General features: G+C 43.2%; 1 protein-coding gene across 2 annotated transcripts in view; it reads left to right on the forward strand.

Annotated features, from left to right (window-relative positions):
* The first annotated feature begins 7,194 nt into the window (after nt 1-7,194).
* Nucleotides 7,195-22,090, forward strand: part of LOC135182958 (tropomodulin-2) — a 37,492-nt gene continuing 22,596 nt past the window's right edge. For both annotated transcript variants that reach the window (XM_064157612.1, XM_064157614.1), the window contains exons 1-3: nt 7,195-7,305; nt 17,689-17,900; nt 19,620-19,776. In XM_064157612.1, the coding sequence (XP_064013682.1) occupies nt 17,775-17,900; nt 19,620-19,776 (283 nt within the window). In that variant the 5' untranslated portion in view covers nt 7,195-7,305; nt 17,689-17,774. The remainder of the gene's footprint in view (nt 7,306-17,688; nt 17,901-19,619; nt 19,777-22,090) is intronic.

A 22,090-nucleotide genomic window follows, 5' to 3' on the forward strand; every position in this document is an offset into this window, starting at 1 on the left:
CTGCGCCTCTGCTTCCCGCCTGGCTCCGCTCCTCAGCTGCTGCAGCCACAGGTGGCCTTCGGGGTGCAGCGCCTCAGAGGCTCCCGGCTTCGTGGCTCCTGTCCCTCAACACCCCCGCAGTTGTGTCTGGTTGCGGGAGAGCTGACACACATTAATAGTGTCTCCTGGGAGCCACGGTGGATGCTGGACGGAGCAGAGACGCTGCAGGTCCCAGCTGGTGTCGATTCTCTGAAAAGAGGTTCTAGTGAGGTGGGGGTCACTCTCTTCTCGCAAGTGACAAGCGACGGAACAAGCAGAAATTGCTTCAAATTGTGACAGGGAAGGTTTAGGTTCTATATTGTGAGAACTTTCTTTGCCAAAATGGTTGTCGAGCCCTGAACAGGCTGCCCTGGGGAGTGGTGAAGTCACCATCCCTGGAGGGATTTGAAAGACCTGTAGATGTGCTGAGGGGCATGGTTTGGTGATGAGCTGGCAGTGCTGAGATAAGTTCGACTTGATGATCTTAAAGGTCTCTTCCTACCGAAGCAATTCGATGTGACATGTGAATGCAGTGAAAGAAGAGAATTTGCACTGAGGCTGAGAAGTGTGTGTGGTAGCTTCTCCTCAACAGGCACAATGTGTAGTGTCAGTAGGATCAGAGTAGCTGGGTCATCTTGCCAGACCAGGAGTGCCCATGAAATTCCCCTGTGCCTTTACAGCTCTCCAAGGCCTTGCACATCTCTCTGATAGCTTCTTCCTTCTCTCTTGTGGTCTCTCCAGGCTCTTCACCTCTGCCTACACTGTGTTTCTTCTCAAAACATGAAGCTACCCCCTCCTGGATTGTTGGACAGGGTGTTAGGCGGATGAGTCCTTTGTGGCTGAGTTCACTGCTTCATCTCTCCCTGACCCAATAGAAGGCACAATCACAGGGAAGGGATTGCTTCTCCTGAAGAACTCTGGGCCAAGAGCACCCTCAGCACCCCTCCCTTTGGCATGAGACAGCAGGAGTCCAAACACCAATGTGTCCTGTTAAGGGCTGGCATGTGCTTTATGAGCATACATGTTTGGATTTTTCACCTACCAAGTGCCATGTGCCACTGAATGCTGTGTGTTAGTGAACATTAGCTATGTACAAGGCTTTTGAAGCATTATCATGTGAAAGCCATCTGGACAAATTGTTTTGACAACAGTGGAAGATCTTAGCTGACTTAGTCTGTGCTCTATCAAATTTCAGTGTATGTGGAATACGGAGCTGCTTGAAGACAGCAGTATTCAGAGATTTGGTTTTTATTATCATGAGTTTACTTTTTTCTTATCTTGATATCGGAAACAGTTAAACTTCCCACACCTCAAAACAAAAAAGTCAACAATTAAAGGTGAGGCAGTTGTCTGCCATGAGCCATTTGGATGGCAAAGTTCTTGCAGCATAGAATAATGGAAAATAGGGGTTTACAGTAGAAACATAGTAACCATTCCTGCCTTCAGGGTAAGGCTTCTGTAGAATGAAAATAATAACCAGTAATTATTAGTACAGCTCCAGCAGTTTCAGCCTGTATTTTCCAGGTATCAAGGACCCTGCAGTACTACTGTGACCTGGAAGAAGATGATTCTTAGGCTTATTTGGTAGGTATTGGTGAGATGCTGATTTGTGGAGAGAGTCATTGAAACTCTTGGTAGATTTGGGAGAAGAAACTGGGGATGAAATGTTGGACCTATTGGCGACAGTGTGAGTTCTGCCATTTGCTCCAGTAGTGCCAAGATTTCATTTCCATAGAGAGAGTGTAAAATATCTTTAATATGGAGTTTATTTAAAATACTCAAGAACTTTATGACTAATAGGCTAATTAAAGATAAATTTTCAAAGTCCTGGCTCTGTTGAAGTCATGAATGAGGCTCTTACTATCTTTAATAGAGGCAAAAATTCATCAGAACAATTCTACTAAAATCACAGTTGTGCAAACTTTAAATGAAACAGTCCAACATGTTGGGCTGAACCACCTCAGAGTATTTTGCTTCAGAGGAAAAGGTTCCTAGTGCCTGCAAAGGAGGAGGCTGGGAGCGGTCAGTGGGTGATGGAGCTGGGCTGTTAACCATTGTGAGATCCTCACTTGTCCAGCACTGGAGACAAGAGACCCACAAAGCTGCACTGAGCCCTTCTGGCACTGAGCCCATGGGTGAATGAAGAGACACTTTTGTAACCACAAGAATATTTCTGCAAACACTCAGCAATAGATTCATGATCTTCCAGGCTGGTGTTTTCCAAGCTGACAGACCAATGCATGTATCAGAGGGCAAACATCATGCTCTCAAAATTATTAGTAGAGATTTCTTTTTCAAAGACTGTGATATAATTGGAGACAATCATGCATGGGTGGGCAAAGTGTTGCAAATACAAAACTTCAAAGGGCATAGAACACTTGGACAGCAGTGTAGGTTCCACTTGTGCTGAAGCACGTGCAAAGCAGGAGCATATGCAGCATGATGCATCTTCACTACTGTTCATTGAGCTGAGCTCACAAGGCAGGAAAGGAAGATGCAAAGCCTCAAACATAATCCTAAACTGATAAATTATGATATATTTACTTACTACAGTGCTGGTGTGGTACAAATGAAGAACATGGGTTCAATGTATTTGGCCTGAGACAGAAATATCTTCTGGCCTAGGGGAATTCACACAGGATGTAGACAGGAAGGATATTGTCAGTAAACAACAAAAAGTGATGTCTGGACCCTCTGTTCTGTATCCCCTTTTTGTGAGAAAGGACAAATTCAGACTGAACAAATTATGAGTGAGGACATCATATTCCTTCCAGTGGCAGCAAAGAAGGACATGGTTCAGTTCTGGTTATCTTGAGGCACAACCCTAAATGCTTCAGGATTTTTATGTTCTGACACAAAGGATTAAGATGAGCAGGCTTGTGCAGCCCATGGTGGGAGGCCACAGGAGTAGTTACCTATGTGTGTTTTGGAAGTTTTCCCTCTTTTTGACGATGGCTGCCTTGTGGCAAGCCCAGGGCTAGCCCACCAAGGTGTGTCTGGAGACAAGCTCAAGCACCAACCATCAGACTCACAGCATTCCAAGTCCTGTCTGGAGGAGCCTACTTGCTGTCTAACATGCTCTCTACCCCATATCTGGGAGCACACTGCATGGGGTTTTGTTTCTAGGGTGAGCTGTTTAGACAGGTTAGACATATCCAAAATGATCCAATTCACTGCAAACCAGATGTGTAAAAGAAACTCATATCAACAGAAACATCCCCAGTGCATACTGCTCAGCTGCAGAGAGCTTTGATCTGATCTTGGGCCTCAGGATTTTTAGGTAAAGGAGGAGATGCAACACTGAACAAGCTATCCTGCAGATCCATTCATGGAGAAAGAGATGAAGCAGAAAGATCTTCACCAGTGAAAGACCCTGTAAACACAAGGAGTATCCTTTAGATCACACTTCTTTTTGTGGATCAAATCACTTTAAATGGGGCATTTTAAAGCAGGTGGAAAGTTCTCTTGTACCTTCAAAGCCTGCTCCTCCTCATACCAACATAGACAGCTGAGCTGGGGTGGGTGAAGAGTCAACTGTTTCACAGTGCATAGAGCAAAAGTCACGTTGCCTGTACTCAGGAATGGCACCAGGCAAGTGTGAGTCAGCCGGAGGTATACTTTTAGACATCCTGTCTGGAGCAGACTGGTGCCACCTAGCTCTGTAAGTGGGGTGTAGAAGATGGTGAGCTGACTGGGTCTGGTCTCAGGGTCAGCAATGGTTTTATGTTCTTGGTCAGTGCTTCCATCTTTTAGCCTTGTGGAGTCCTGAGTTTCTGCCTCCGATGGCATGCCCACTGAGTGGGCCCCAGACTCATGTCTCCTGTGTCTCTTCCAAACCTGCAAAATGGAAGCAGTGATTCAGTTTGAGATCTGCTGCAAATTGGTAGGTACAGGTGAGGTATTTATTACTACTGTTACTGCCTTGGCAAGTGCAGTATCCAAACCTAAATACATTTCAGGATCTGGAGTTCTGTGGATCTAGAAGATTTTGCAGAAGTCCACTTTGGGAGCAATAACAGATGACTTAGGTTGGTGTTGTTTATGTACTGATAAAACAGTCCAGTGAAATCCTTTATCTGTCAAACCAACACAATTAAAAAGTTTCAGTGTAAATATAGTTGGGGCCTGGCCACTTGAGAGGCTGCTGGCCAGCATTTTAAGGCTTGAACCATCAGGCTCTTGTGCACTGGGGCTGACTGCATACCTTGGTTCTCTTTCAAAACCTTTTCAGCAAATGTCACCGAACTCAGTAATATTACATGTGAAGTAGAGTCAAATTTTATCTCTACTCCTGATCTGAGGTTTGCTGATCAGGCATTAAATCAAGATATTTTATATACAGGTCACTGAATGTGATCAACAGCTGGTCTTTCAGGGAACAGATCAAAACATGCACAACACAATAATCAAGACCAGATGTTTGTCTAAAAGACAATCTCCAGCTCAAGCAGGAATTAATTAAATAGTCTTACAAGCTCTGCTATAAGGAAAATAGATTAAAAGATCACAACAGCCCTTCTGCTTCTTTATATGCACACACACACATATTTAACAAACAACTTAAAACAACTGACCATGTTTTGGCTACAACCAAATCAGTGAAAAAAACCTTCCTTTTGGGTGCATCAGTTACAGATGTATTGGTGCAGCCTGCGGGCTGCAACCTGAGTTTGGGCAGTGCTGCAAAACTGCCAAACCTCTACACTACTTCACCAGGCAGTGGCTCCAGACAAAACCCTCACTGGTCAGTGGAATGGCAGAGCCACAAAATCCTTTGTTTTGGGGTCCACAAGACCACTTGCTCTTTAAGCTGCCCCTCAGAAGTGAGCAACATTTCTTTTAGAGTGGCTTAGGGTAGTAACTCCACCCCTGCACTTATTTCAGCGAGTCAGCTTAAATACATAAATATATCAAAAGCCCATCGGAGCAAAGTGTTCTGCAAGATTCCTATCAGAGTCACCATCCCTGGAATTCAAGAAAAGACTGGATGAGACACTTAGTGCCATGGTCTAGTTGATTGGATAGGGCTGGGTGCTAGGTTGGACTGAATGATCTTGGAGGTCTCTTCCAACCTGGTTGATTCTGTGATTCTATGATTTAGCTATTCATCATGTTTATTTTTGATCCTGTGTGTCTCATGAATACAGGTAGCCTGTAGCTTTTTGAAGACAAAGGCTGATCATATTTCCATTTTTTGATTGTGAATTCTATGTATGAGGTAAAAGGAAGAAAGAAACATGAAAACATAAGCCAAGAAGAGAAGAACCTTGACTCATGTCAAAACTTGCACTCCTGCAGAGGTTTCAAATTGCTCCATTTCTAGCAGAAACTAATATGAAGTGAGTTTGTTAGCAGATACAAGGCAACTGCAAATGGAAAAGTCACCCTGGGAGGGGTTCTTGCAATTCACAGAGAGTTTCAACTTAACAAACATATTTTATGATGTGACAGGAAAATCTGAGTGAAAAACCATGTAGAAGTTTATCAAACCCCAAGCATCCCACAGGTAACTTTCAGTCTTTGTTGACTTTGTACATTTCCCTTTTCCCAGTATTTGTACAATTATAATTTTAGTAGCTTGTGCAACCCCTGATTGTACAGCCCAAGATAAAACACTAAAAGAAGGTTTAATCCATGTTAAGAATCAAACCTACAATTCTCCATCTTATGTCTGAATTAGCCCTGCTTGCAGTGAAGGTTGAACTCCAACACTAAACCAACAGATTCATCTTCAGCCTGAGACACCAAGTTGCTGAGCAACAAATTCCAAAGCAATTCAGTTCAGCTTCCCTGACATTCCTGCTACTGAACAAGCAAAGTCATGGATGCAAACCGTGTTTTCTCCAAACACGTCAAGGAAGAGGGGAAGATTGTGGAAAAAATAGATCTGCTTCTTCTCCACTCCTATTGATCTGATAAAACATTGGAGGTTTGGCAAACGCTTTGTTAACTTATGGCTGAATATCCTGTTTTGTATGATGTTTGAGGCAAGGAGGCTCCAAGCAGGTGATTGCAGCTTCGGAGGATCTTTGAGCACTCTGCACATTCTTGTGGATACAGGCATTTTCCTGAGCAGCAGTGGCAAAAATGGTATTGGACTGAGTTTTCTGCTGTTAGTCTTGCTACAGACACCTGAGCTGTTTTGGCGGGATATGGAGTGGAGCCGAAGGCATTGTATTTCCTAGCTGTATTCCCCCCCCAGGAAAATTAATCTTTGGTGCAGCATCTGCTTCTTAACACAGCAGTATCTTGTTTTCCAGCCAACACGTCATAAAATAGAAAGACATTTTAATCACAGGAGTAGCTTTTCTGCTGCTAGTGACTCATCAGAGCTCAGAACCAAGAACCTCAGTTCAGCTGAAACATAGTGCAGGCAATCTGAGAAACTCAGTTATAGACACACTTGATTACGGGGAGCACGTTTGAACCTTACTACATCTGATACACAATCTCTACCGCTGGTTAGCTTTAGTGCAGAATAAAAGCACAATTATAAATGGAATTGCTAAAACTAATTGAAAGAAGGGAGGAAACCCATGAAAATTTTCTGAGGCCAGCACACTCCACTGCAGACACATCAAGGCACAGGGTGAGGGCCAGCAGTCTTCTGCTGCAGGACCTGCTTGGCTTGTTCTGTTTGCAGAGGTGGGAGAAGCAGACTATGTTCTTTATGGTCAGCTGCCTGCATGTGTGCCCAGGACTGCCCAGCACATCTACCCAGGTCGTGCATCCACGGGCAGTGGGTGCACACTCAGCTGTTCGGACATCTGCGTAGGACACGGGCAATGGCAGAGCATCCAGGGGACAGCACAACCCACTTTCATGGCTTGCATAAAGAAAAGCCGTGACGGGTAGGGGTAAGGCTGAGATTACACCATGCCGAGTCAAAAGCAAGGTGAAATAAATGCGGTCTGATTTAGGGTTAGGTGAAACTTCACCTGCAGGCTTGGGACTGAAGAAAAAGGAAAGAGGTGAGGGAGGACAGGGGGACCCAGGGGTGCCCGGTGGGCTGAGGGCGGGAGGGCGGCTGCTGGCGCTGGCTGGGGTCTGACAGGGGCTGACGGTGCTGCTGGTGCCCACGGCTCCGGCGGCGGCTATTGCCGGCTGCAGGACTACGAGTCCCAGCGTGCCCGGCAGGACAGGGTCCGCGGTGCGCAGCCGCCGCGCCGGGCACCCACCTGCCGCTGCCGGCGCTGGGCTCGGGGCGCGGAGGGGCGCGCAGCCGGTGAGCAGCGCTGGGCTCGGGGCGCGGAGGCGGCTGGTGGCCAGGGCCAGCTCTACGGCGGGGTAAGGCGGAGGACTGGGGCTGGGGCTATGGCTGGGCGGGCCGCCGGGGCGTCTCCCGCGGGCCCTGGGCGGGCGGTGGCTCCTCAGTGCTCCGCGCACTGCGGTGAGGTGCGTTGCGAAGCGGAGCGGGAGGCGCGGTGGCGTGGGACAGAGCATCCCCGGCACGGAGTGCCAGCTGGCTCCCAGCCCATCACACCCCATCCATCATACCCCACCCATCGCATCGCACCCCGGGTGAGAGAGCTGCGGCGAGCCGTCCTCGGCCTGTGAAAGGCGGCGGGGCTCGCCCCAGCGGCCGCGTACGGTCCGAGGCTCCGCGGTGTGCGGAGCGCCTCGCCCGTCGCTGCCGCTCTCTTTGCAGCAGCGCGGCTTGCAAGGCAAGACGCAGGTACTGGTTCCGATGTGCTCCATCCTTGATGTTAGGCGTTAAATGACAAAAATCAGGTGGAGCCATTTATGTATGCGACGGGAAGGTATTTTTGTACATGAAGATGAGCTGGCGCTCCTCAGAGATCTCCTCCCTTTTGTATGGCAGAAAGCAGGACTGATGGAGGGGGGTTTTGCTCCGCTGCCATGGAGCAGCGCAGGATAAGTATACCAGTGACAGGTTCAGGAACAGGATACGGATATAGTAACATTTAGTACCATTTCCAAGCTTTCAATGAGCAAAATGTGACCTGGGAACCTGCATATTTGCAGTAGGTATAACACGTGCCCGTTTTCATCACCTTCCCGTTATGAAATTGTCAGAATGGCCCTCTGCTAGTTCAAGGGATTCTGCTATGATGGAAGCTTTAGGGGAATTTCTTTGGCAGAGTAAAAATCCACAGTTGATGAATGAGAAACAAGTAGGGAAATCTGAGCATTGTAATGCCAAAAATCAATAGGAACTGGACAGCCTGATGTGACCACACTGATTTTAGGGGTAACAGGAATTTAAGGGAAGAAAAATGTAACACCAGTACTGATGAAACAAACTCAGAAATCTGTCAATATCAAACATCAGTTAAAAAATACCTGGAAGAAGTGGTAACATTTTAATGCTGTGAATGATACCATGTGTAGTTTAGCAGGCGCTTCACTAAGTTACTGAGTTGTGTTTTTGTAGTAAATGGGTGAAATCTTTCGGTTTATCATATGAAACATTTCTTAACTGATTATTCTCAGAAACTGTCCTTGGACTTCCTCCGTTCTGCCCTCCACTTCTGGAGATCAGAACATGTAATGGGAAAGAAACACCTGGGACCAACTGGCCTAATACTGCAGGCACTGCGACCTGCATGAGATTAGGAAAAGAAAGAACTCAAACTCAGGGGTGTGTGTAGGTGTCTCACTAAATTATACTAGTGATGCTACCATATTTTCAGCATTATTCTGCTCCCACTTAATATTCAACAGACTGTCTGCTGTGCTGCTGTATACTATGCAGCTATTAACTGGCTTCCACTATACACACACACACACGTATTTATATTGTTATCACTCTGTAAAACCCAAGGATGGTAATGTCAGTCATTTTAGTGACCTAGCTAACCTAAATTCCATATGTGCCTTTTCTGTCATTCTTCTAGCTTGGTTGGATTTGCCTCTCTTATCTTGACAATCTAAATTGTGTTCAAAACGATGCACTTTGCTCTCCCATTGCATAACACTTCTTCCTTCCCCAAATTAATATTGTTTTCAGTATTTTACAACTTCTGGTAAGCAATTATGTTATTAGTCTGCTCTAGGGTTTGGGTTTTTTGGTAGCATTCCTAAATTATTGAATCTCGTAGCTTGATGTCTTCCTTCTGACCAAGGCTGTGGCCACTCTGCAGAGTTTTTCATTGAGAGCACCAAGTAGCATTTGCACATGGTCAGTTAATTCTGGGGTGAATGCATGTCTTCTGTTTCCTGAGCACAGCACACAAGTGTAGCAGTGTCTTCTGTTGAACAGTGCAGTTTGGTCATCATTGTTTGTTGCCATGAGCCAGCAGTGTGTTCTTGTGGTGTAAAAGTCCAGTGATGTCCTGGTGTACATTAAAAAGAGTTTGGCCAGAAGGTCAAGGGTAGTTCTCCCCTCTCTATTCTGCCCTAGTGAGGCCACATCTGGAGTACAGGGTCCAGTTCTGGGCTCACCAGTTGAAGAGAAACAGGGAACTACTGGAGATAGTCCAATGGAGGCTATGAGGATGAGGCGACTGAAACATCTCTCTGAGAAGATGAGACTGAGAGACTTGGAGCTGTTTAGCCTGCAGAAGACTGAGAGGGGATCTTACCAATGCTTATCAGTATCAAAAGGGTGGGGGTCTAGAGGATGCAGCCAGTCTCTTTTCAGTGGTGCCCAGTGACTGGACAAGGGGCAATTGGCACAAACAGGAACCCAAAAAGTTCCACCTGTACTTAAGGAAAAACATGTTTCCTTTGAGGGCGCTGGAGCATTGTAACAGGCTGCCCAGAGCGGCTGAGAAGTCTCCTCTGGAGAGAGTCAAAACTCGCCTGTATGTGATCCTGTGCAACCTGCTCTAGGTGAACTTGCTTTAGTGGAGAGGGTGGACTAGGTGCTCTCCAGAAGTACCTTTGCAGTCTGTATCAGTCTGTGATTTTGTGCTACAGGAATATGTAAACTAGCTTTTTTAATCTTTGTATTTTAGGATTATCTCAAGGAACAGCTGGGTCTGTGCTGTTCTCAGACAGAAATCTGAGAGGAGCAGTGACAAAAAGGTAGCACACCATTTGCTATTGGTTGGCAACAGAGATGGAACAAAGCTTTTGTTAATGTTACCCAGTGCCCTTTTTCCTAGTGAAGTGATGTTTTCAACCTGTGAAAAACAGGCACTAGTGTTGTCTTCTCTGGGGCTAATCTGATCTCTTTTTGTTGTAAAAATAAAAAGTCTGCTTCCGTCTCTTATTTATTGTTTCAGTTTTCAGGATGTGCATATCATGGGTGATTTCTAGCTTTGGTTTAGAGCTAAAATGCAGGAAATAGAGGTAGATATGATGTATTTCTACATTTCCAGGAGAAAAAATACCTTGGGAAATATGCAAAAAGAGGGGGTATTTTTAGAAGTTATCTATCAGTGGTCATTATTGAGGAACATAGATCTGCAATCAGCAAGTTCTAAACCCGGCTTTTGGTTCTCTCTCTACTGTGGTTTCAATGGGAGTACATTGTTCATTTAAAAGATTCACTTAAATGAATGAGACTGTTCATGGACGTAGGGACCCGTAGCCAGAGGATGAGGAGTCCAATACTTGATACTGGGAAGCAATTCCTTGTCTTGCTACATGCTTTTGCTTTGGCCTTGGACTAGTAATTTCTTTCCATCTGACAAAACAGTGGAGAGGCTCTTATGTGGCTGTTGGTGTTTAAAGCACCATGACAGTTGGTGCTATGTAAATGTGATTGATTGATGAGAATATCAGAACCTGACCTTCTGCTGTCTGGGGATGCTGTTTTGCAAAGCTGCAGATAATCCATACCTCAATGTATGCTTCGCTTTGCATTCATGGTAGATGTGCTGATGACAAGACCTACAATCCTTTACAAAACACAAAATCTGGGAGACAGAAGATATCATCTTGTAAATGTCACAGCTATTACTGTAAGTGCAGCATATAGGAACTGGTTCATCCATGTTCATCGGAGGACCACGGAGCCATGAGCTGCTGTGTCACAGAACTGGGAGCATGGATGCTCCAGGGCAGTGCTCACCAGGGGAATTACAGCCTCCTGTTCCAAGGTAAATCAGCACCTATCTACTGCAGTAGATAGCAGTGTCTGCTACCTATCAAACGAGGTTAAAATACCATTGATGCTCCATGGAGAAAACAGCCATGTTGTATTCTAAGTGACTATCAAATGGGTGGTTACGCTGTCTCTTATGATGCTGCTCAGCACCATTACCATAGCCTCAGTCAGTCATATCCCAAGGACTATCATTCCACCACTGGTACAGCTCAGCAGCAGGGTGTTTCTGTTCACTTCAGAGCTGAGGCTTAGAGATGATGAATTGTGGGTGGAGTTGCCATTTCATAGTCCGTTTTATCTATATAAAAACACTCTACTCTCAGGATTTCCAACCTAGCACTTCACACTTCCCTCAGCTTCAGACAGTAACTAGGTTGTGTTTTTATTTTAGAGAAGCTTATTAACCTTGCATGGATTTGCAAATAATCACTCAAGTTCTAAAGATGGAAGAATATACTTCCCAGTTCCACAAAGCTTCTAGTTGCAATGATCAGAAATATGGTTGCTTTGTTATTGGATAACTAAACTTTGCACCTCTAAAAGCAAAGGGGAGTCTCTCCCTGCAGGAAGCAGATGGACAAGTCTTTCTGGTCTTTTCCATTTCCCATGCTTGACACATCACTGGAATGTCAGAGCAACACACACAATGCCATTAATATCTGTACCATTTAGGTTCCTTTGTTGTTCTTTTACTGTACATAGAAATTGACTTTTTTTTTATAAGGTTGTTTCTGGAAGGTAAAAGTCATCATATGGTCACTGTGTTTTTGTATGGTAGCAATTGTAGCAGTTATGAGCTGAAGTTATGGTGATACCCAGAAACAGGTTATAAATTCCTCAGGCACTGTAAAGAAATCTGCTTCCTTCCAAGAACTTAGTTTCATGTTTTGAATGGTTATGAATACACCACTAATATTATTTTAGAAACAACCAGAAATTAGTTGTAGAACAACCTTATTCTGCATCTGTGCAAGAAACGTTAGTGTCTCATCTTTCTTTAGTCACCAGTGAAAACCTTTCATGTTATCTGAATCAAAGGGATTACATCCCTTTTTATCTTCTGTAAGTAATAGTACATTCATATGGATAATTTTGCCATATGCATGATGGTTATTTTCTTATAAAGGGCATGATTGAACTCCCATTAAAGTGAATTGATGTCTTGCATTTTATTTGCATAGGAGTTGTCAATCCCTCAGTAAAGAAGCCAAATGTAATGCATATTACAGAGTAGCATAAGTACTATCAAGGTTCAGATGGGCTCATCTAATTACGGAGCAGTGTTTCTGATCACTGGATGATCATCCTAAAGGTCTAATATTAGGGCAACATAATTGTTAATTATTTACCAGTTTCTGTATGGGACAAAACCAGTTGTTAGGAACAGAACATGAAATAACCCTACATTAGCTCTGGAGAACAACAGCATTTTAAATATAGAGAGATCCTTAGGGCTTGCTTGCTACAGTATGACAAAAGATGGCAAACTGGGTGGGGAATAGACGAGGTTCCGTGACTTGCCCAGCGTGCAGCCCTGAGCTCAGTGCCATATGCAGCTTGACTGTGTGCCCTTGCCAGCCCCAGAGATGCACTCACAAGGGACCCACTTCTGCAAATCCTTAAACAAGTTATTTACTTTGATCCACCAAGTGCTCATGGTGGGTCCTGGATAGGAAGCGTTAGAAAAGGTGACTGAATTCTTCAGAATATTTTTTTGAGGGGAAACAAGCAGAAAAGTTGGTGGATTCTAGAAGGCCAAATCCTTTTCAACATATCTGTCTTCCATTTTATACCTATGTGAGTTACTTTCCCATGTCTACTGTCTCTATCTACATCAGGACCTGTAGCTAATGCCATTTTCATCATACACAAAAAAGCTGTTTCCTAATGCTTCACTCTATGTCCCTGTCATATTTCTGTGCTGCTCCTAATCCATTCTTTCTAGTTTTTCTGAGATTTATGAATCTCCTTAGTTTAAAACAGGAAGAAATTTTGTACTGGAAAACATGATCTGTGAGTACATATCTCCTATATGTCCATGGTTAGGAAGTACACATCGGTCTTGCTTTTTTAAGTAGAAAAACAATAATAAAAAGGAAACCCTATTTATATGTCAAATTATGGATTTTAAAAAAAATTGTTTTTAATATGGTGAGCTTCTGACAGCCCAATTTTATTTTTTGTAGCAGTTCCTCCTGGACAGCAGAGAGGTCTCCTTTCTGGCATTAGATTAAGCATATTGGTGGGAGAGCTCTTTCGCCTGCACAATGTGGGACAATCACCTTCGTACTGAGCATCTGCTTGTGTTGCACAAACACTGCTCTTAATCATAATGGCCCCAATCCTATTTATTTGGTCCAGTATCAATTTAACTTGGGATTTATTCCCCCTGTTTTCCACTTTCATGTTTAGCTACTGAGGCTATTTAAAGAAAAGGATGAATAGTTCATCACGTTTGCAGCTTCGTTTCACAACTGCTTTTTAGATTTTGAAATACCCACCACTGTGGATGTGGAGGTAGTGTGTTGGGATTTCCTTTCTAACTATCACTTGCCATGATTTGGAAAAGTGAGAGCAATTTCTCAAATCTGATTTCCAGTGTGATCTGCTCTGGGTGATCCTGCTCTGGCAGGGAGGCTGATGATCTTTCAAGGTCCCTTCCAGCCCCTGACACTCTATGATTGTAAATTTTTTTTTCTATAAAAATGCAAAGGACTCTATTGGGTTATTTCCCATTCAGCACATTAAACCAACCAACCAACCCTCATAAACACACACTGTCATGCAGCTTGGTTCTTAGCTTGTATACGTGATCAGAGAATAGAAATTCACAGTATTCTCATCTTTACAGGTCCCCAGAGACATTATGTTTCTCTAAGTTTCCAGTCTATGTTTTAGACAGTCTGAGTGACCTGGTGTGCCTTTGCAGCTGCTGGTCTATAGAAGGTTCTGTTTTTCAGGTTGTTCCAGCACTTCTCCAGAGATCTAAGCAAATGGATCCTCTGACAGATATTAATTTATCAGAGGACTGATTCTTATCTCAGAAAGAAATATCTCTATCAGCAGTAGAAAACTACAACCCTACTATGATATTAGGAGAAACTACAGCCTGTCTACTCTAGGAAAACCTTTCAGTAGTGTGTAAGGATTGTAACCAAAAAGCAAATACAGCAAAGTATAGAGGAATTATTTCATGGCAGGTGTTGACTACACAGAGCAATTATGATTTTGTGCAGGCTGACAAATGATGTCCTTTTTGTCTTTGAAAACATATTTTTAATCCTTATCTTGACAGGCATGGTTGAAAAGATTGCCCTGAATAAATCAGAAGCATGTATTTATTTATTTAGAAGGAATCTAAGATAAAACATACCAGTGGAGTCTTGGAAGTTCACTGAAAAACGTTTGAGCTCCACAAAGATTTAAAAGTAGCATGTGGTTAGCAGAAATGCTGTTTCTGAGAGTTCTGCACTACTCTGAATCAGCACAGATGTCGCCTGTTGGGCTTCTAACAGCACATGTTGGTGTGTAACAGTGGGCATTGGGGCCCTTGGTATACTGCCATGCCCTGTATTAAACTAAATGGAAAACAGCAAATGGGGTTTGTGTTCCTTCATTCCTTTCTTGCCTTCTTTACTCTTCCCAGTAAGTATGAAGGGAACTCCACTGTCTTACCCTTGGTCTCTCATTCTGATTCCTTTAGTGTCCCTAATGTGGTGTAACATTCAGCATCATAAGGCCTCTGTAACTAGATTGAACACCTCCTTTCAGATCTGCTTTTGTACCCTCAGAACAACAGTAGCTAGGAGCTGCTGGTTAGTTAGGATTGTTTTTATAACTGATTAAAGTTTTCATACAGCAATCATAACAAAGAAAACCCAGTGGACACAATCTGTAAAAAGTAGAGCGTGCGCACTCAGACAAGTCAAACCACAAGCAGCAGCAGCACTGACAGCATACAGCCTTGTTTACATACACAAAATTAACAGTACAAAATCCAATTAGGAAGGTGGAGATCGTAATCATCACATTAGACAGCAGTTTCCAGAGTACGTGAACTCAAGACTTGAACATTTCCTTCCCAGACTGCATGACACTGAATTGTTATGTTAGGCTTATCTCGTTCCCCTGGTTTCCAATAATGTGATTGTGGTGAAAGGTCAGTAGAGAGTATAAAGCTGGGACATGAATGACAGACACTGCAGTGGAGCTTTCAGTATCCTGTACAGCAGAGTGCAAGCTCCAGAAAAGCTTTACTACTTACAGGGATTGCAGACAAAGAAATTCCTAAGTGGTGTCTTCTGCTTTTCTTCAGTCACGGAAGAGCAGGATTCAGTTGTGAAAGGGAAAATATGCAAGAGAACAAGGGAATTTCTGTTCCAAAAACATGCATGCAAGAAGAGTGTGATTTCAAGCTTCACCATGCAACCACCACCCTTATAAAGGTTATTCAACATAGCATTTCTTACCATGAGGGGAATTAGACTGACACATCTTTAATGTCAGGGTTTATATTTCAGTTTGTGTATCTGGGCAGCACATGGTCAAACCCCTTCTCTTCCCAATAATTGAAAGCAAACAACTACATTACTGAAAAGTGTGACTGGTTGAAAAGTCTCCTGGCATGTCCTCCCTTGATGGATAAGTACTTGGGTAAAGCACAGAAAAATCAGAAACTTCTGATTTACACTCAGGTTGGAATCTGCAGTACCAGTTACCCATTGGCACCCTGCTTCAGCTGTGCAAACCTTTTCACAGAAGCCATTGCATACATGGTCGTCCTCACAGGAGTGAAACAACTCTTAGCTGTGTTCCCTGATGGGAGTCATGCAGTGCCATACAATCAAGGGAGAAGTACTGGCACCAGGCATCCTGCACAACAGAAGTGCTGAACCTCAGCTGTGGTGTTCTTGCTGGTCGCTTTAACCTAACCTTGGGATTACATGTCTGTCTTTTCCAGGGATACAATTAAACTCTAGTAAAATAGCTGTTAAATAGTTTTAAAAAGCTCTAATCCTCTCAAATACATTTCCCAATCCACTTAATGACTGCTAGCTGAAATGTTACATTTTTAATGAGTTTATCCAAAGAAACTTAAGAGAAGGCACCTGATGCCTGCATAGAGGAAAGCACAAAACCAGCATGAAAAACAGGAACAGCATTAAAAGCATGCAGTACAATAGCACTGTGACTGAAATTGGGTTTAGAGTTTAGACAAGTATACTAATAAATCAGATGCTTTGACCATTTAAGAAGTAGTTTTGGTAACAAATTGTATTAGCTAAACCCATGCAGAACTTATGTTTTCTTTTAGCCCCAAGTTCACAAAAACATTCACTCTTTTGGGCTTTTTTGTTTTGCCACAGCATTTCTCACACTCATTGCATATGATTAAATTTTTATGATATAATTTTTTTCCCCCCAAACTACTGTGACTTTGTGACCCATCAGATGGTGACTAACTTCCTAAGTGAGACTCTTAATTTACAGAATGCTCAGGTTCTCAAATTTGGAACTGTGCTAATTATTCTCTTCCCTTTCTATAGGTTGCTGATTTCAAGGGGGGTGGTGTTGATAAACTGAAAAATGAGATATGTTTTAATATTTAGTATTTTAGTAATAAGCTCTACGTAAATGTAACATGTTAAATTGTGTTTTGAAAGATCAGGCTTCCAGCTGCAAAACCTGCATGGATTTTGTTAGCATATGACAACTAAGGACCTGGCCAAAGGGAATCAGAGTTTGGGTTGCTACATAAGCCAGATGTAGAAGCCAGTTGGCTTGTTTCTGTATCAAACATAACTTCAAAATTCGTGAATGCAAAGCCTGAGCTGTAAAACTGCACACCTAGCTGTGTAATTTGAAGAGCTCTTTTGCTGGCATAGGGAACTTGGCATAACTGGGAGGGCCTGAAGCACAGTTGAAGTCTCCAGCTAATGCTGTTTCTGAGTGTAGATTAATTCTCTTTCACTCCACCAATTTACAGGCAGATTCTATCTCTAGAGTTGGTTCTGTACAGGAAAAAAAAAAGGCAGAGTACTTTGTCATATGACAAATTATTTGACAATTACTCTTGTGGCCGTGTGAATGACACTTTCTTGTTGCTGATCAGTTGGGGTCATCTAACAGTTTGAAATAAGGCCACCAACCAGCGTGCTTTCAAGCTGTTTAGGTAACCAGAATGTACCAAAAAGCCAGCCAAGAAGATGTGGCTAAGCTTTCAGCCATCAGCAAAGCTGAGATAAAACAGAATACCTCAAGGCAAAACATTTCGTTTCTTGTTTGTTAGCGCTGGACTGTTTTCTGTGACTCTACCACTTTGCTCTGCCTTTAGCCAAAAGAACAAGCAGATGCTGCTCTTTCTAAGCAAATGACACAAAACAGCTTGTTCTCAATGTATTCTCTTATCTATGTCTCAAAGCTTCTCTTTGCTGCTGCACCCATGAGGTCTTCAAGTGTACCGCACCCCTCCCTGCTGTTCCTTGGCTACTGCTGCACAGACTGCCCCAGCACTTCCCACACCCCTTCTGCTGAGGCAGGACATATTGCTGCTTTGTTTTCATTAGTAAAGTGTGAATGTGACTCTCAGCATGCGGGTTTTCAAGGACTGTATCAGCTAAATGGAGGTACTCATAATGCTTTACTGTTTACAGTGAGTGAAGCCGCAAGGAGGAGCTTAGTACTCCTGGATGGTTGAAACCTTGGCTGGCAGCATCAGCCAAGCAGTGCAGCAGAAGCCATGTCTCTGCCCTTCCGAAAAGAGCTGGAGAAATACAAGAATATCAACGAAGATGAAATACTCAGCAAGCTCTCTGAGGATGAGTTGAAACAGCTAGAGCATGTTCTTGATGACCTTGATCCTGAGGTTAGTGATGGGGGACAGGGGAATCATCGTTCAAAAGCTGCCTAATAGAAATGCCAGCAGCACAGTGTTTTATATTTGTATTCTCCTACAGCCTGCCCTGGAGTATGAGCAGCTTGGCTAGGGACAGTTTGGTTTTATTCCCGCTGTGATGTGCTGCTTGCTTTTGTGGCAAGTAGCTTTTGTAATCCGTGTGCCTTTTCTCTATCCCCTGTCTAGTTAGACAGGAGCTTGTCTGCAGTCTAAATCTTTAATCATGTTTGTACACTGCAGCACAAAGAGAAGCTTTTTATGGCTGCTATTTCTGAGCACAGTGATAAACAAACAAACAGAATGTGTTTGTGAAGATCAGATCTTTTGAACTTCTGAAACCTGTTGACTTTGTCGTTTTGCACATATTTTTAGCTGAAGAGAATATATTTAGGCATGATTAGGAAAATAAGCTTCAGCTACACAAGTGTAATTCTCTAGCAAGCAAAGTAGTTTGGATATTTGAAGACACTTTCACAAAGAATCTAAAGATCTCTGGCCTGTGAAGTACTTGGTCCTACAATTACAAGGCTAGAGTCACAAGTATGCTGGATGATTGTACTTAGCCTCAGACCTTTCAAACTGGTGAAGGAGTTTTAAAACTGGCAAGTGATTTGCAGGTAAAATCTGTTCAATCTGGAGACAAAATACATTTGAAAGAAACACAATAGTTTCATAGGTTCTAGTTCTATAGCACAGATTTACCTGGAAATTCAGGGTGGGCTTTACTGTTCTCTCCTTCCATGTTGCCGCTTCCTCCACTACTGCCACCTCTTCAGCACATTTTCTGGGTGTTTTTGAGTATCCAGAATATAAAACCCCAGTCAGGCTCTATGGGCAGTAAATTTGTAGCACTCTGTTGCACATTTGTGCACACACAAAGAAAATTTCAGGTGACTTGAGTTTGCTGGATGTGCTCCAAATTCACTGGAATTTGCCATGAATGAGATTCACTGTGCGTGGTCTGGCCAATGATTAAGTGTTTTGGCAGTACTGTGGGGCATCTTCAGCATGTTGGTTTTACTGCACGTGAACTGCAAAGTCTGTGTACCTGCATTCCCTTCTGAATTCCTGGACTGAAACCTGGGAGCCTTATGCATCTCCCTATGCTGTGGGATGCAGACACAATTAGATGGTCACACAGCCACATGTTTAACACGGGGCTTCATCTGCCTGCTTCCTGCATGCCCTGAATAGCTGAAGTCCACGTAGTTCACCAATTACTTTCTGTGCATGCCATTCATTTCTGAGTCCAAGAGACATCTGCATTACAATGAAAGGAATTTCTGAAAAAATTAAAAGACAGGGAGAAGAACGGGGAGGAAAAAGAGTAAATGAAGAGAACAAAATGTATAGAAAAGTTACAGCAGTCTATTTACCTGGACTGCAAACTCTATGGTTATAATATGTGTAACACAAAGGGCTCTGATCTTGCTCAGTTCTTTGGTGCTCTAGTTATAAGTATGGTTAATAAAAATCTTAATAGGTGTGCAATCAAAAGCTTGAAAGATGTAGTGCTTTTAATGGGTCCACTTAGGTAATGTGACGGTGACAACACATTAAAGAGCATTACATGAAGTAAGGTGCAAAGAATAGTTTCATTTTAAAAAAGATCAAAACTGAAATAAAATTTGGATCACTGTGTGAAACTTCCTCATCTCCTTTCCATGCCTCCCTCTCTCTCTCTGACAGAATGCCTTGCTCCCAGCTGGATTTCGGCAAAAGGACCAGACCACTAAAGCAGCCACGGGGCCTTTCGACAGAGAACGCCTGCTCTCCTACCTGGAGAAGCAAGCGCTGGAGCACAAGGACAGAGAAGACTTTGTACCATTTACGGGGGAAAAGAAAGGTACTGCCTGCCTTTCATATTGGCATTGAGTAAGGGACTGCCTGGTCACAGGCATCCACTACTGCCTGGCCATTTTGGGAACACAGTGGGACAAAAGAGGTGGAAGCTGTCGCTGTGCGGGGTGAAGCTCTGGAGTCAGATCTAGAGCTGCTGTAGCAGGAGATGAAGTGGTAGTTTTATCTGCCTTGCAGCTCTGAAGTTAGTAGTGGCAGGTTTGATCAGGCCTGTTGGTGGGTATCAGAACACATGAATGCCAGTCCAGCAAAGGGCTCAATCTGCAGTTCCCAGATCAGCAAATGCCTCTCTGCAGTTAAGGATGATTGGAGGTGACCTTGCTAACCTCACTAGGACTGTTCCCATGTTAAGCATTAGGTCCATGCAAGGGTACTGTAGAGGGGGAGGTGTTTAGGAGGAAACACATAAATGCTTTTCTGAATAAGTATTGCCTACAATTGCTGCAAGTAAATAGCTCAGAGAATACTCTTACAAAAAAGTAAGTATTTTTCCACTTGTTTGCTAGCACATCTGGCAATGCTGTTCATGCAGACAGTTTCTCTGCTTCTCCTTGTCCTACAGCTACAGGAAAAAAAAAGGCAAGAACAGGAAAACCTAATTCTAATCATTCAGACATTGGTAGGATAACCTTAGGGCAGGAACAGTCATATTTTCAAGGAAACAATTTTCCTTTAGCACCATTATCACCTTTTCCTCAGCTACCGACAGTGGATAGAAATTTCTACCTCGGTCTACCCCTTCAAGAAGGAGCTTAGATTGTCTGGGTTCATTTCTGGCCATCTAGTGAATTCATCATTATTTCAGTGGGGTGTGCTTAAGGGCAAGTAGGCATTTCAAGAAAGACAAAGGTAGCATTTCTTAGTTCATGTATCATTAAAAAAGATATGTTATTTGCAGAGCAAGAGCTGTTACTATCATTGTACTGTGTTCTCAGTCTTTGAAACAAAGGTTTTAGCCAAGTGAGGCAGTTTTCAGCTAGATCTGGTTGATCTAACCTACTTTTTCCCTTGTTGTAACTTGCACTTGCTGCTATGCACAGGGTTGATTCTGACTCCACTGAAATGCAGTGGCACCACGGGGAGCCTACTGGTATCAGGAGTGCTCAAGCACATGCTATACAGAAAGGAAAGTAACTTATTGTCATATGGATTTATTACCAATTGTTTCCAGTCTCCTACACACTGCTGTATTAGAGTGCACAAAGTTACCATGTCTCTGCATATTTATACCAACACCATCAGTCAGGTCTCATCTTAGGGGTATCCTCTGAATTAGGGTGAAGACTTTGAAGATCTCAGACATGACTACATTAAACAATGCAAACGTGCCCAAAACATAAGCAGTGACACGTAGACTCAACAGAAACCCCTAGGACTGGCACTTGATCTGTACAAAACTAATCCCTCTATTGTTCCTGGTAGTGTTATTGCATGTACTGTCCTGGTTATTCTGTTTTGGTTTTCTCTTCATGAGACTACAGCAGTATTATTCCTATGTTTGCTTCCAGATGCCCTTAAAGTGGTTATTAGTGCTGCTGATTAATTCCTGGTGCCTATGGTGTGGCAATACCACTGCTTTACAAACACCAATAACCACACATTTCTCTTTTGCCTCAGCACAGACTGAGTTCAGCCATGCTAGTAAAGCTATTTTGATTTTGGCTTTTGAGTCACATTTAGTTGAAATGATAATTTAAAGCATTATCACAATTATGGGGCTATGACAGCATTTTAGGCTAAAAGAAGGATTCCCTTAATTCCTCCTGTTCCTTGTTCAATGCCAGTGCCTGACAAAATCCTCAGGGCCTGCTTTAGCAGATTAAGTCAGATGAAAAGAACCACATGTTCTGTGATTTCTGCAGTCATTTGACAGTTAATCTAAACTTAAAAAATCCCCCTAAATTTTCATTGAAGTCAAGGGCCAAATGCCATGAAAATACTCTTTGTTTCTTCATTAATATTAGAAATAGCATAGTTAATCTGAGATCTGATGAGGTGCAGTACCTTGCCAGCTGACAACTGGATGAACTGCACAGTGTCATTTTTGTGTTGCTTTAAAGCTTTGAGGAAGAATCTCTTTATTTTGAGCTTGGCAGATCCCAAGCCAAGGACTTGAGTATCTCTTTGCTGTCCCCATGTTGCTTGGCAGGAAGTGCTCTCCAGGAAGACCACCAGACTTCAAGCAGTGGGCTGGCTCTGCTGCCTCCTTTCCTTGTTCTCCTTCCAGCTTGCCCTGAACCACAAATATCTTAGGCAGAATCTGAGCCTTATCAAACATATGATTGAAATCTCCATCTACC

This window comes from Pogoniulus pusillus, chromosome 17 (genome assembly GCF_015220805.1).
Source record: "Pogoniulus pusillus isolate bPogPus1 chromosome 17, bPogPus1.pri, whole genome shotgun sequence".
Classification (NCBI taxonomy): domain Eukaryota; kingdom Metazoa; phylum Chordata; class Aves; order Piciformes; family Lybiidae; genus Pogoniulus; species Pogoniulus pusillus.